Source organism: Zeus faber (assembly GCF_960531495.2).
Source record: "Zeus faber genome assembly, chromosome: 17".
In the NCBI taxonomy this organism is placed as follows: Eukaryota; Metazoa; Chordata; class Actinopteri; order Zeiformes; family Zeidae; genus Zeus; species Zeus faber.
Window position 1 is genome coordinate 11136778 of NC_137204.1, and position 14773 is coordinate 11151550.

Consider the following 14773-nt stretch of genomic DNA (forward strand, 5'->3'; position numbering starts at 1 on the left):
AATACCAATCGAATCGTCGCGTTTCGGCGTCGGGAAAACGTAATCGCCTCCGAAGCGGAGACTGGGAAGTCCTTTTTGGGGTTTAGTCCGGAAAAGCTGTTAAACCTTAAAAAACAACAATTAAAAAAAAAATAATAATAAAATTTAAAAAAAAGAACCTGGGCGGGCGGGGGGGGGGGGGCTGTACCGCACGTCCTTTCGAGTCGAGTCGAGTCGAGTCGTCCACAGCGGAACGCCCACGGAGGGAGTTGTTTTCTCTAAGTTAACTCTGAATAATAATGCTCTGCTCCCTGGAAACACTGTCTCCATTCATGTTGTGAGCCGGTGTATGGATGTGCGTGTGTGTGCGTGCGTGCGTGCGTGTGTGTGTGTGCGTGCGTGTGCGCGTGTGAAAATATGTTGATATGATTATGTATAACGGAAATAAGAACATATACAATATGAATTACGCTTAGATAGTGTAGAATATGTGGGAGACTATTAATATGCGTGTCCTACGCGTGTTTTCAATGTTGTTTTCCTGTATTTTGTTTCGTTTTTAGGTTTTATTCTATTTGGGGTTTTTTTTTTTATTGATATTTTTCATGTTTGCTGTATATTTTCAGGGTTTTTTTTTCTGACTTTTAGGTCTGTTGCATATTGCCATTGTATTTTTCAATATTTTTTATTTGTATTACTTTTTATTTATCGTCTATCTATAGCTTGGTGCAACAACTTTTTTTTTGGTCAATTTGCTTGATATATAGCCACAGTTTTCTAACACAACAAAATATATTAGAGTGAACAGTGAGAGGCAAGCGAAGGTGTACCACTTCTACTATCTCGTAAACGTCACGTGACATAGGTAATTGGGTGCACAATGAGCTTACATATGCAAACATACAATACCTGATGGCTTCATAATCAAATGTTTGCTTGGACCAGACCAGCACTGGTTGCATCGCCGCCCAATAAACACACCATCAAACACACATTAAAAAAAAAACACACACATATAAAGACGCCAAATGAACACACTCAAACGAGAGCAAAAGAGAAAACAGAGGACGTGAATATCCCACAGCTGGATTCCATTGTGAATTCATAGGGGACATTTTAGAGTGTCAGGGGCAGAACAATGCACACGAGTGTTTCCAACCGGGTGTTGGGGAGTGCACAGCAGAATAGAAGGCCGAGACAGAAAGAACTATTGTACTCCCCTCTGCTGAAAAGATATCTTTGGATAACCGTGCCCCGCTTAATCTGCGTCGTTTATCCTAAATCTAGCAACATGTAATGGATACTTTGGTGTCATTTTGCTGAAGCTCTTAAGTAATAATATTCACTTGGGATTTAACTATTCCCTTTGGCTTCAACGTACGACTGATAGAGAGACACAGACTCTATTACTGGTACACAAAGTGTATGTACAATTCTATACCTATGCAAACAATTTTAATAAAAATAAAAATTTGCACAACTCCCAGAATGTGATTTTTTTGATACAGAGGTTCATGTCTACTGTTCATTTCCGAGGTGTATTGCCATTCTGTCGACTGTTCCGCCTGCCGCGCAGCACCCGAGTGGCGTTTTCAGGGCCCTCCGCTACAGAGACACAGGCTGAGATGTTGCAAATGCACTATGCAGTTCATTGTAGAAAGTGGCAAAATGCAACAAGCCAGGAGCAGATGGAACATCGCCACGACAGAGGCTCTCCCCCCTGTGTGTGTGTGGGGGAATAGGTGATTTACCTGTTGCTCATCGATTGCTATGTCTAACAACAGGCGTACAGCCACCCTGATCCCGGTCTGAGACCCAAGACAGGTGCGGCTGCGTAAACCCCACCACCCCCACACCGCAGTTTATTTTACATTGCCATTTATTTTTTGTGTATGACCAAATGTTTCTGGGGGAAAAAAATTGGTCACTTCTATTTTTTTCTATTGTTTTTCTGTTGTTGTTTTTTTAGGTGAGAGTTTATTGTTTATCGTTAGGTTTGCTGTATATTTTATTCTGCACAGTTAACCATTTTGTTGTATATTTCCACATTTTTTCCATATGTTGTCATTTTCTTTTTGATCATTTTAATTCCATTGCTTTATTATAACTGCCTTTTTTTCCATTTCCTTACACAGCAAATGTTTTGACATTTGAAAGCTGCTGACGGAAAGATATTTTCGATGATTTTGCTCATGCATGGTAGATTTGATCTGTAACCTAAAGTTCCATGTTTAAAGTTTTTTATTTGTCAAGAAATGTTTTGACATTTGAAAGCTGCTGACGGAAATATATTTTCGATGATTTTGCTCATGAATGGTAGATTTGATCTGTAACTAAAAGTGTCTGAAAGTGTCCCACTAGCAAAAGATCTTCAACGAGAAAATTCATTAAAAGTGATTTATTTGCTAGGGATCTACCATTAAGCAAAAAATACCTTCATATTTTTAGTCACAGGCCCAATGGGAGATTGCTGACATGGAATAGATAATAAATTGAATACGTTTACATTGAGGTTTGAGTGCTCTGTTTCGAGTTAGAACAGGAATGGTGAAAGATACAGAGGGGGTATATGAGGCAGATGTGGCGCCGTGCTCGTGTGTGATCTGTCCACTCTCGCGTGCCTGGTAGTGTTGCCCAATTAATGCCAGTGTATGAAGTCAGAAAAGTATCATAATGCCTAATGCCTCGCAGATACGGAAGCAGAGAGCCTCCACAGCCACATAGGAGCCCCGCGGCCGCCTAGACACCACACAGCCGCAACAACGCTCCGAGCCCGAAGCGTTGCAGAAGAACCGTGAACCCGCGGAGAAGATGAACCCACATCCCTGGACCACAGTTGCCAAGTGCGATTTCTACAGCCTCACGACCCCTCTGGACCTCCGTATTTATCAACAGGGATGGGGGTTGGGTGGGAGCAAGGGTGTTGGACCTTCACCAACAGGGGTGAAGGTCCACACGGCGGCAGACGCTCCGGTGGTGACTTTAGTGTTAAAGCTCTAACTGGGTTTTCTGGGGCGGTGCCGGCCAGTGAAGCTGGAGCGGGATCAGGCAATGAGTTACATGTCATCGTTCACCAGTTTTTTCCGTGTTGTGAAACCTAAGTGTGCATGGGAGTGAGGTGACCGGGAGGAATAAAGGGACTCCGAGGTCTGATTTTGGGGCTATGGTGCCTCGTTGAAGTCATGTTTGGGTTCAGACTGTTGCTGCTGACGGTATGAATCAGGGTGGGGGGAATTAATGCGAGGGGCAAAAGGGAAGGGAATAAAGTAAATAGTTTAACTCCAGATCTGCTCTGAAGCTGAGCTTGCGTCACCAGATACTGACGATAGATTAAAAAGAGTGCGTACATAAGTTGTGATCCTTATGAACCAGTTGTTACGAGCTACACATGTTTCCTTTTTCAAGCCGTGCAGGAGGAAGGAAATGAAGCACACATACACACACAAATCCAAGAATATGAGATGTTGCATCTAATCCCCTGCGACGAAACTGCATTACAACTAACATCTAAGGTATGACGGTGAAGGAAATCAGCACAGTCTGAACAGTACGAGCCGCTGCATGCTCTCTTAAGCCGGGGCAGTGAGGAGTTATATTCAGTTTGAAAGACCTACGGGTGCCTTCGCCAGATGGTTCTGTCCATTGGCAAGCCAAAGCCACAGCAGCCCCAGACCCAGCCCATTGCTAACTATTGACCCTGCTCAACCGCACACCCAGAACTGGTCTGGACCCACCCAAACCTGCAACAAGAGCCAAACCCTTGAATCTGGACAGACCAGCGGGGCAAAGCAGAGCCTACTGTAGCCAAGAAACACCAAGCTAATAAAAACGCGCACTCATTTCTTGATTTATTTATTTATTTTTTACAAAATCTGGGCAGCAGACCTTCCTTCGCCCCGTCGTAAACAGCGGTGAACACCAGGTGCTGTTCTCATCGAGAGCCCTGATTCATTTCCATTTTCATTTCTCTCTTTTAAGCTTTTGAGCTCAGAGCTTATTGTTTTTCCCCCATAGTCCAGACCAGACAACCATCGTCACTCTTAGGTCTATAAAGATGCATACACCACCTATACCCCGCCCGCCCATCTCTCTTTAATAGTCCTTGTCCCTCTGATCCCTGGTAAACAGAGGAGCATCCCGGTCGATTCCTGCGGCCGAACGGGGGAAAGTGTGTAATTTTTGCGAGATTTGCAGCCCCGGTAGGCTTGAGGCTAATGACAGAGTGTGTGTTGAGTTCAGGGCTGGGCAATATGATAATGCAGGCTAAGGCAGTGTGTGTGTGTGTGTGTGTGTGTGTGTGTGTGTGTGTGTGTGTGTGTGTGTGTGTGTGTGTGTGTGTGTGTGTGTGTGTGTGTGTGTGTGTGTGTGTGTGTGTGTGTGTGTGGCTGTGCACGCATGTAATAATTCTGTGTATTCTGTGTATTTATAGAATTGCTTTGAAGTAATGGAAGAGGCTTTTTTTTTTACCATGTAATATTCAGTGTGTGTGTGTGGTAGTTACAGGACACAGCACATCCACAAGTGATTTAACACAGGGCAGTTTTTTTTTTTTTTAATTGCATGTGTGTGTGTGCGTGTGTGTGTGTCTGTGTCTGTCCTTGTGTGCGTGTGTGTGTGTGTGTGTGTGTGTGTGTGTGTGTGTGTGTGTGTGTGTGTGTGTGTGTGTGTGTGTGTGTGTGTGTGTGTGTGTGTGTGTGTGTGTGTGTGTGTGTGTGTGAATTTTATTTACCTTTTTATCTTGACCAGGCCCAGGTCCTTTCTCACTTATTTTATTGTTCTTTCACAGCCATGCAGACTCACAGGCACACACACGCGCACACACACACACACACACACACACACACACACACACACGCACACACACAGACACATATACACATTAAGGTCCCTCTGAAAGACAGAGAGAGAGAGAGAGAGAGACAGAGACACACACCGCAAGCTATGGAATGTGGAGTTTACATGGGCAGCTTTATTGGGCAAGAAAAGAATGTCCCTCATTGAGCTCAGTGACCGCAGTTCTCAGAAAGCGAATACACACAGACACACACACACACTCAAACACATGCACAGCCGCAGAAGAAGCAGCCATCAGTCAATCTAAGAGCAGCAGGAGATTGTAGGGTCAACAGGATGACTGATGAACTGATCACTCAACCTTACAAGTCATTATTACCACAAATGGGTCAATCCTCTCGCTGAGCCTTAAGTTGCTGTGCTTACCGTGAGTTTGGAGTGTGTCAGGATTCCACCCTGCAATATAACATGTACAATATGCTGATGGTAGGTTATTCACACCCTATTGTGAATGTTAGTTTATTTAGGGCTCGAGCACCGACCGGTGCGAAGCCCTATTGTAATGCGCGGAATTATTGTTCTTTTTCTTTTTCTTAACCGAAGAGAAACTCATTTTTGAGAGCCCAAAGACACTCAAAAAGTTGCGAAACTTTGCACATGCGTCAAAAGTGGTGCAATTGAACCTATTTATTATCTTGTTATTATTCCGCCACTTTTTCTGATTCGCCGCGTTCCGCCTGGTCGATTTGCTCGCAATTTGGCACGTTGATTGATATGGATGCTAAAAGTTGGAAAAACTCACGTTTTGGTCCAATCGGACCATCCGTCTAGCGCCACCATCAGGCCAAAGTTGTGCTTTTCATGAGGCTGATGACCACATTATTGGTATCATGTAGTCAGCCATGGTGTTAGCCTTAAAGTGTCAATCCATACCATCGTCTGTGTCGTATATATTACACTCCCAATTCTCAGAAGTCCATTCGAAACTGCTTCATTTTTGTTCATGTTTACCCTCGTCTTCACTCGAAAATGGTCAAATTCTTTTCTCTGAGGTATGTTTTTTTCTCAGTCACTCGAGTTGGTGGGGATATTCTTTTTCCGGCCGAGAGCGCTGGTTTTTTTTTGTGAATCTCCCTAAGTACTGACAGTTTAATCATAGATCATACATGAGATTTGTTTTAAGGAGACATTGGTATTAAGGCAGGTGACACACACACACACACACACACAGGAAGGGATCCAGCTGTCAGACCAGGGCTAGGGGGACTCAAATGCACCACACAGACACAGCAGGCAGAAAGAAGTTCAATGGGGGTTTATGGGAAGTCACTGGGTGTGGGGAATTGAGAGAAACCCGACCGGGCTGGACCGGGCGGACGGGCAGGAACAGGAACGGCGTGGACGTGGATGGAGGAATCCAGATTCCGGACAGGGAGCCAGGCTTGACGAGGCGGGACGGGAATGCCGGGGTTGGGTTAGATAAACTGACGATCTGGCGATAAGGGGATGGAGAGCCGGGGAATAAGTACTGCGGGCTTGATGCGATGATGGTCCTCAGGTGTGGGGAACATCGCAGGAGGAAGGAGTGGCAGAGGGGACCCGGAAGGAGTTTGAGCCTGACAACCTGTCCATGACAAATAAGATACAGACGGAGACAGACAGGACAGACATAGACAGACATGGACTGCTCCTAGTGGGGCGAGGAGGCTGTGGGCGTGACACCAGCAGTGATACAGCCAGTTCCCTTCAGCTGTTACTCTTCAGATGACTCCATATAATATAAACAGAAAAGAGACAGAAGAGGGCGAGAGAGAGAGAGAGAGAGAGAGAGAGAGAGAGATGAAGATGACGGTGACGGTTGGAAGTTATTCGTCATCGATTCCACAAAAGTTCTGAGAAAAAGGGGATGGCCACAATGAAAGCGGAAATAGAAAAGTGAAAAACCCGAGAATAAAGGGGTGGGTGGCTCTCTGAGGGCAGGATGGGCTTGGACAGAGCGGATGTTTCAGTTCTGAGGTTGTGTTCGACAAAGAGAAAACAACACCATATCATTCTTAGGTCCATTCTGTCGTTTAGCTAAGAGAATTAAAGTGACACGTGACAGTGAGCGTATTTGAGACCCACCCAACCTAGGACAACATCTCTTTGTTAACACATAAGCCAATAAACCGGACCCGTCACCCAAGGATGTAGTCTGGCCAGCCCTTAACCACCAATCAAGCCCTTCAACCACAACTTTATTTACCCGTGTATTTTGGAAAAGGCAGGGTGTTCATGTCCATAAATCCAAGAAGGTCACAAATGCAACTCTGTCATTATCTCAGGCAGAGAGAGACAAAAGACATTGTTCCCGAGGAGGTAGTAACACATAACCTGGAATCATTATTTATTGACAACAAAAGCCATGTTAAAAACTTGATCGCTGCCAACATTGAAGGCTGTTATGGATGGGTTTTTTTCATTTGCAACTAAAGCAAAGTTGGAGCACAATACATTATGATATACTTAATATTCACATTCTAAAAGGTGGAGCAGCCCACCGCTATTTCTCTATTGGACACAGAGATGAAATCGGTGTTGACCAAAGTATAGAAGAGCCACAGCCACATGCGGGCACTGCAGTGATACAGAAGCGTTGCTTCTGCAAAGAGAATGGCCTCTTTTTGGAGAAACAAAAAGACTGTGACACTCTGAGCTCAGTGGCCACTTCCCTCTGAGAACATCCTGTTTGAAGCCTCGCAATGGCAGGTCCTGTTGATCAGTTGTTAGGCGTCGTCTTGGTCTCATGATGTCAAAATGTGAACAGCATTATGAAGAGGACTGTTTAAATACCAATTCTAATTGAACCAGGAAATGTATTGGTCGATTTACTTTGCACCTGTTGTGAATTTTGCCGTTCAGCTCCTTGTTAGAGAACAGCAAGTTGTGCAAAAAGTACTGAAACATTGAACAGTTGGACATGTGCTTTCAAAAGTTTAGAGAAGGTCAAATTAAGTTCACCTGTAAAGGTTATAATGCATTTTAGGTTCATCCTGAAATTTCAACCGAAAGCCGAATATCCCTAACTTTTTAGTAGTGTATATAGATATATATATATTTTTTTACAAAAATGTTTATTGTAGTACAATTTCATGAAAAATACAACAATATATCAGGTGATGTGTGAAAAATAAGTATGTGGTCCAATATAGACCAGTTTGCATTCATAAATTACAATTCTAGTTTCACTGTGACATGCATAAAAAAAAGAACAACATACTTGTTTTTCATAGACTCACTGCACAGAAAATTGCGAGTTATTCTTCCATAGCTGCTGTTATGTCACATGACACCACCATAGAACTGTTATAGGACATGATTTACACTGAATATTATTTTGTTTGTACTTTGTTTGATGCCCTTTACCGATAAGAAATAATGAAATCATTGGATCTAATGAGCAGCATATTGATGCGGATCACGTTACTCAAACGGTAAACGTACAATGGTAATACATTCATTTTAAAATAAAAAAAAGAACATGCTGTATTATTGTAACATACACAGGAACTTTATAGAATTGTAAAACTACTAATTTTATTTTTTTTCAATATTACTTTATATTGAGTTATAAATTGGTTCTCTTGCCTTCCTTACAATAAGACCACTTTCAAATTTCAAGACCTAAACGATGGACCAATGGACCGTTATTTGATCTTTCTTTCCATATGTTCAGCGCACACTCTGGGACATGTGCAGCGGGGTCAACATCTCCTCAAAAATGGCCCCCTTCACATTGGAACCCCGAAGGTTAGCCTCCTGGAGGTCGCACCCTGACAAGTCGCAGTTCTGTCAAAAAAAAAAAAAAAAGAGAAGACATGGTTGACTATAACAACACGTTTAAAACGAAAAAGAGAGAGAAAAAGCTGAAATATGAGCATTATGAGCATCGGCATTAAACTCGCCTCCAAGTCTGTCCCGGCGAGTGTGGCCCCCCTCAGATTGCAATTCTTCAGTTTGGCATTTTTCAGCGTCGCTACCCTCAGGTTGATACCCGTCATCTGACTTCCTTCCATGTCCACTCCCTTTAGGTTAGCTCCTGAGAACGTACACACATTGAGATCAGTGTTTTCCTAACTTTCTGCCACGGAACACCTTTATATAATGAAATGATCCCACACTGCTGTCCTGTTCACCACTAAAAACAAAAGTGGTGTGGTATAATCGGAGTGCCAATTAAGTCAACCCTTGGCTACACCAATCGCTCTAGTCGAGGCGCCATTTGAAAGACTCGGTAAGGACCTCATCGGGCCGCTAGACCGCAGTGCCCACAACCGGGTAGCCCGAGGTGGTGCCGTTGCGCAGTGTTACGGCCAAAAGTGTGGGGCAGGCGCTGTTTCGGGTCATCTCCCGAGTCGGGATTCTGAAGGAAGACCTGACCGACCGGGGTGCTTTCTTTATGTCACGTACACTTCGGGAACTTTAAGAGCTGTTGGGCGTTCGCTCTATCCGAACCAGCATGTACCACCCCCAGACTGATGGCCCGGTGGAGTGGCTCAATAAGACGCAGAAGACCATGGTTCTTATGTTTGTGCACAACGATAGCACTAATTGGGATAAATGACTGGACCCCCTGTTGTTTGCGGGGCGAGAAGTGCCTCAAACCTCCAGAGGATTTCCTCCCTTTGACTTCTTCTGCGGCAGGAGTCCCCGGAGGGACACCCTGTGCTAGACCTAATTAAGGAAAACTGGGAGGAAGGGCATGGCACCAGTAAGAACCAAGATCAATATGTTTATGGACCTGCGAGCAAAGATACAGGGGCTGGGGCACTCATCACCGGAGCATTCGCTCCAGGCTCAGGAACGTCAACAGCGGTTATACGACAGAGGGACTCGGCTCAGGCAGTTTTGCACCAGGAGACAAGTTGTTGGAGTTGCTCCCTACGTCCAACTCTAAATTAGTTGCGAAGTGGCAAAGGCTCTTTGTGGTCACGCGGCGGGTTGGGGAGGTCGGTTAAACGGCGGCGTGCGGTTGGGCGGAGGGAGGCGCGGTATCTGGGGAACCACTTGGGCGAAGGACCGGTCCGACCCCAGTTGGACAAAACCGCTGCGGTCACAAACACCCGGAGGCCTAGGACAAATGGGCGTGGTTAAGCCACGGGCTGCAGGTGATGGCCCTGGCTCCTTCCTGTCTTCCGGTCCACCTAACCGCCCAGTGGGGTTCCCATGGTGCGGTACGCGACCGAGCAGAAACCGGACCCTGATAAATGATTTGTTATTTTACGTTCCCATTTTGGCTGGTGAGCCTTTCGGTTCAAAATGATTATTAAAAACTCACACCATGTCAGCGCAAGATTCCGTCTCCCTCCCTCAACCCGTACCCGTGGGTGGAGACTCCCATAGATTTGTTCATGGCGAGCAACTATTTCAAAATGACTTGTTGAGTTGTCAGTCGCTCCAGCAAAACAGTGAATCTTTGACTTACAAAACTGAAAAGAATTACTGAGGGCCAAATTAAAGTCAGAGGCAAAAAAAGGTCTAGGTATTTGGCAATTCATATGAAATGTGACTAATCTATACTTACTGTATTCCACCAAAATAAATACATTTGACAGAATTAAATGATTCTTGGGAGAATTCCATTTGTAACAGAGCCAAAACCGACTGTTCTGACTCTCGTTCGCCGTTCACAGGGAGTCCTCCCTCCCCCACCGTGCGTTGCCCAGTCTGGATCAAATAAACCAAGAGTCAGGAAATTGACGCCTTTTACTCAGGAAGCGAATCTCAAAAATTTGTCAAACCTTTCGTCGCTACTAATAGTTCTCACTTTCCATGAGCTGTTATGCTGACAGGGACCGGTGTAGCCACAAGAGCCATTTTCTATTATTGATCTCTTTTGACCAAAAAAATACTGACCAAGACCATAGATAGGTCGACACACACACACACATTAGAAGTTGTTCTGCTTCACCTTCCAAGTTAGCCTTTATTCCAGCAGGATCTTCAAAATTGCATCCTCTCAAAGACGCTCCCTCGGCATTTGTGCACAGCATCTTCACGCCCTGCAGATTGGCGCCCTGCAGGTGACATCATCCAAGTCAGAGCTCACACACACACACACAGAGACACGTTACTTTATTTCCTCATTCATATCGCTTAAAAACACAAGCAGAGCTCACATCGAGGCAAGCTGAGGACAGGTCGGCTCTCTCCAAATTTGCGCCGCTGAGGTTGGCGTGGGTGAGGTTGGCGGCTTTCAGATTTGCCATCTTGAAGTTGATGTAGCGCAGATCGAGACGCGACAGATCGGCGCCGTTAAAATTCAGGCCCTGGCGGCACGCAACAAGGCATCTGGACTAAGTGGGAAGTACAATATCAAATATCGATACCTGTTATATTTTATGTATTCATGTATACCTGGCACCGCAGCTCGGATTTGGTCGTTGTGGCTAATAGGAATCGAATGAACTCTTTCCGGGTCAGAGGAGAGTGGTCGTCAGGTGGCTGGGATGCCTGGGAAGCAGGAAGGAAACAAATAGATTCAACAGTTATATACAGTATAAGCAGCATATGCCTATTGAATATATATATTTTTGTTATGTGACCCGAAAATACATCCACACCTTAATAAGGGTCTCCAACTGATCAGCCAGTGGTTCGATTCCAAAGAATATGGCCTCTTCCAAGACGCCTAGAGAAGTTGAATCAGTTGAATCAGTTCATTCCATGGAGTGCATTTTCACATACGAGGAAGTTGTCGTGGTGCAGTTTGGGCTCAACCAAACAGCCAAAAATAGTCAAAAAAGCAGAACAGAAATAGCCAATATAAAATATCTTCAATACACAGAATATACAAAGTGCGATTTGATGCACAGGATCAATTGTAGGTATAGATAGACAGACAGATTGCAGCGTCAGGAACAGCTTACATAAAAATAGGAAATAATAATAATAAAGCAATGGAATAAAAATATAAAAAACAAAATGGCAATAAATGGCAAAATTTGGAAATATACAATAACGGTAAACCATACACAATAAAATATGACAATATCCACTAAACTTGGTGATAAACAACAATATATAACTGAAAACAATAACAGAAAACAAAACAATAAAAAAAAACATGAATAAATAAATAAACATATACTGTAAGTGACCCGAAATGTTTTAATAATGAACCAGAAAAATTTGGTCTATATACAGTGGGTATATAATGTGTTAATTATTACTACTGTATGTACTTATTACATTATTACAGTTGCTATATTGTTATTAGAGTTTGGGAAATCGGTAGAAAATGCATTCTGATCTGTTATTCACTCATGTGTCAAATATACCCAGCGGGTTGATGCCCTCGTTGAGGATAAGCTGCCCGTGTCTTAGGTAATTCAGAATTGGTTCAAAGTAGTCGGGGCTTCGGTCGATCAAGTACGCCCCTCGCGAATCCCGCTTGTTGCCCCAGACATCTGAATGAAAACACACACGCGGTTACAAGCACGATGCAGACTGTGTGTACGGCGATATTAGAATAAAGTGATGTCATCACCTTTGTCTCTAAACATGTGGGCTAACATGCTCTCCGGTTCTTTACTGACCAGTGTGCTCCTGAGGAAGGAGAGGGGGGAGGGGGGGGGGATCACACGGACAAGTTAATTCATAAAATGTGACGTTTGTAAACTTTTTAAAACACATGCGCTGCAGTCATATTTACCTTGTGGTGGTAAAGCAGCGCCCCCCAACGTTGAGGGTCAGCCAATCAGTGTGCGTTTGACATTGATCAGGATCTCCGGGATCCTGCTGGTGGTCTAACAAAGCCAACCACAATTTTAAACCGCTGTAGCCGGCCCGGGCATTAATTGTGGAAGTTGGAAACACGCACTTTGTGTTATTATTAATTATTATTATTATTATTATTATTAGATGGGGACAGGAACTCACCCTCCGATGGATCTCCATCCGACACGTAAAGAACGTCGTCATCTCTGTGGAGACAGAGCAACGAAAACATGTCATACCTTCCTCGTGCAAAAAGCAATATGCCGGTGAGCATATAGTAATAATTCATATTTAACAAATTCCTAAATATGACCCCGGCGATAAGCTCGCCCCATTCATTTGCGTATTAAAAAAAAAAAAGTGGCAGTATGAAAATAAAGTGCCCTGAAATAAATAAATAAGTTGATGTGGAATTATGAATTTAAAGTCCCTTGACTTGAATAGAAATACTAATTTTGAAAATCGCCCTTTTTAGAATAAAAAGCGATTTATTTATTCACTTTGCCTCATGTATCTAATTCAGGATTTCAGAGTCATATTTGTTCGATATCGACCCGAACGCCGCTCCATAGATGTCACGTATAACTCGGATTGACCGAATTAGAGCGATGTCGTCCACGAGGCCGCCGTTCCCGTTGTGGACGCTAGAGGCTCGTATTCCCAGTTTGGAGCTGGCCGCGGACAGTAAATCCTCCATGGAGCCGTACACGGCCACCACCTGCGGGGCAGGGACATAAGACAGACATGTCAGACGCAGTGGTCTCTGAACCTCCACGTGTGACTGACAAGCTTGTTTTTTTTGGGGGGGGGAGACGGGCCGGCGCGAACAAGCCGCGCTCCCGAGCGATAATGGCCGGCGGCAGACGCTCAACGAAGGGCGTCTTTTTTCTTGTTGTTGTTCTCTTTGAAGCATACCTTCCCGTTGGAGGACGTTCCGCTGACAAAGAGAGTGATCCTCCTCATGGCAGACGGATAGAAAACAGTCTATGTTGAAGGCATGTTTTAGATTTCCACCTCTGCCGTAGCCATCCTTCTTTTCCGCAACGCGCACGAACAAAATAAAACAAAAATTGAGCGTCACATGGGGCGGCCAATCAGCGGCTTCGGTTGGCTTTTTAAACGGGGCGGGGGTGACGTCAAGTAGGCGGGGCGTAACCTATGTATTATCTCATCAATAGTAATAATCAACAATGAAATGCATGACGTTAAACAATGACAATTTATGGTTTTTCCTCCTAATACTAAGTACACACACAAAAAAATAATAATCTGAACATTGTTCGAGCGTCGTGTAGAGTAATAACGGAAGGCACATCCAGTCCAATGAGGGCTTTATTTCAGTTGAATCATCAAATCATAAACATCTACTTATGAATGGATGGATGGGTTTGGTGGTGGTGGTGCAATGGAAGTGATCAAAGCAAAACCATCATATCAATTTCCCAGTGACCAAGTACCTATTGTGCTGAAAATAAAATAGATGATCACAGTTAATAAATTAAATTAAATTAATAATAAATTGTTATTATTCATTTTTGGCCATTTGGCAATGTGCAGTTTAGATTATATTACAGTACTTGAAGCCTCGTCCAAATAGGCTCATCCAGCATCCGGTATGTAATCCTGTATAGCAGTAATGACCATGATGACTCAAAACAGGTCACGTCAAAACTCAAGGCCAAAAGTACAAGTTATCTTGTAATACAAATACAAACATACATTACATCTACCCCATGAGACAGTTGCTGCTGAAAAGCATTATTTGTTTTAGAATACAAAAAAAAAAAATAATAAAATAAAACTCCCACTGAAGATGCAGCATCATTTGATACATTTATTTACACATAACGCATCAGTTATAGTAATACAATCGAAGTAAAACGTTTCATTGATCTTTATGGTACAAAATATAATATGCTTTACTAAATTTGCAGTACATAGATTTCATCTATGCAAGGCTCACCCCCTAGACATCACACCTTAATTGGCATTACTCCTCGTGTAAGCTTAAAATTGCGTTGTGCATCACTACTTCAGTGTATTTTGAGTTCAAAATCCAATCCAATGCCATAAAAGTAGTGTCCGTATGTAATTCATAAAACACTGGCATATTTATCTAAGAAACAACTGTGGTGATGCGTGTCTGCTTGACAATCACAGTGACATGGCAACGCACAACTGTCGAGTCTCCTTATGACAGGGACACACTAGAAGACTTTTAAAAGACTTCTAAAATCCTAGC

The 14773-nt window shown here is 43.6% G+C and overlaps 1 protein-coding gene across 4 annotated transcripts; it reads right to left on the reverse strand.

Moving 5' to 3' along the window:
• Positions 1-7867: 7867 nt before the first annotated feature.
• kctd9b (potassium channel tetramerization domain containing 9b) lies at positions 7868-13586 on the reverse strand. Of its 4 annotated transcripts, none has more exons than XM_080017518.1 (12): positions 13447-13586; positions 13128-13249; positions 12694-12737; positions 12467-12560; positions 12302-12360; positions 12093-12221; positions 11376-11443; positions 11170-11265; positions 10932-11081; positions 10724-10829; positions 8718-8851; positions 7868-8601 (listed from the first exon to the last, which is right to left on the reverse strand). In XM_080017518.1, the coding sequence occupies exons 1-12, from the start codon at positions 13492-13494 to the stop codon at positions 8485-8487; spliced, it is 1167 nt and encodes a 388-aa protein (XP_079873644.1). In that variant the 5' UTR covers positions 13495-13586; the 3' UTR covers positions 7868-8484. The 4 variants fall into 4 exon arrangements, with proteins under 4 accessions (XP_079873644.1, XP_079873645.1, XP_079873643.1 ...); XM_080017519.1 differs by having other exon boundaries at positions 10932-11021; positions 13086-13249; XM_080017517.1 differs by having other exon boundaries at positions 13086-13249.
• Positions 13587-14773: the final 1187 nt, after the last annotated feature.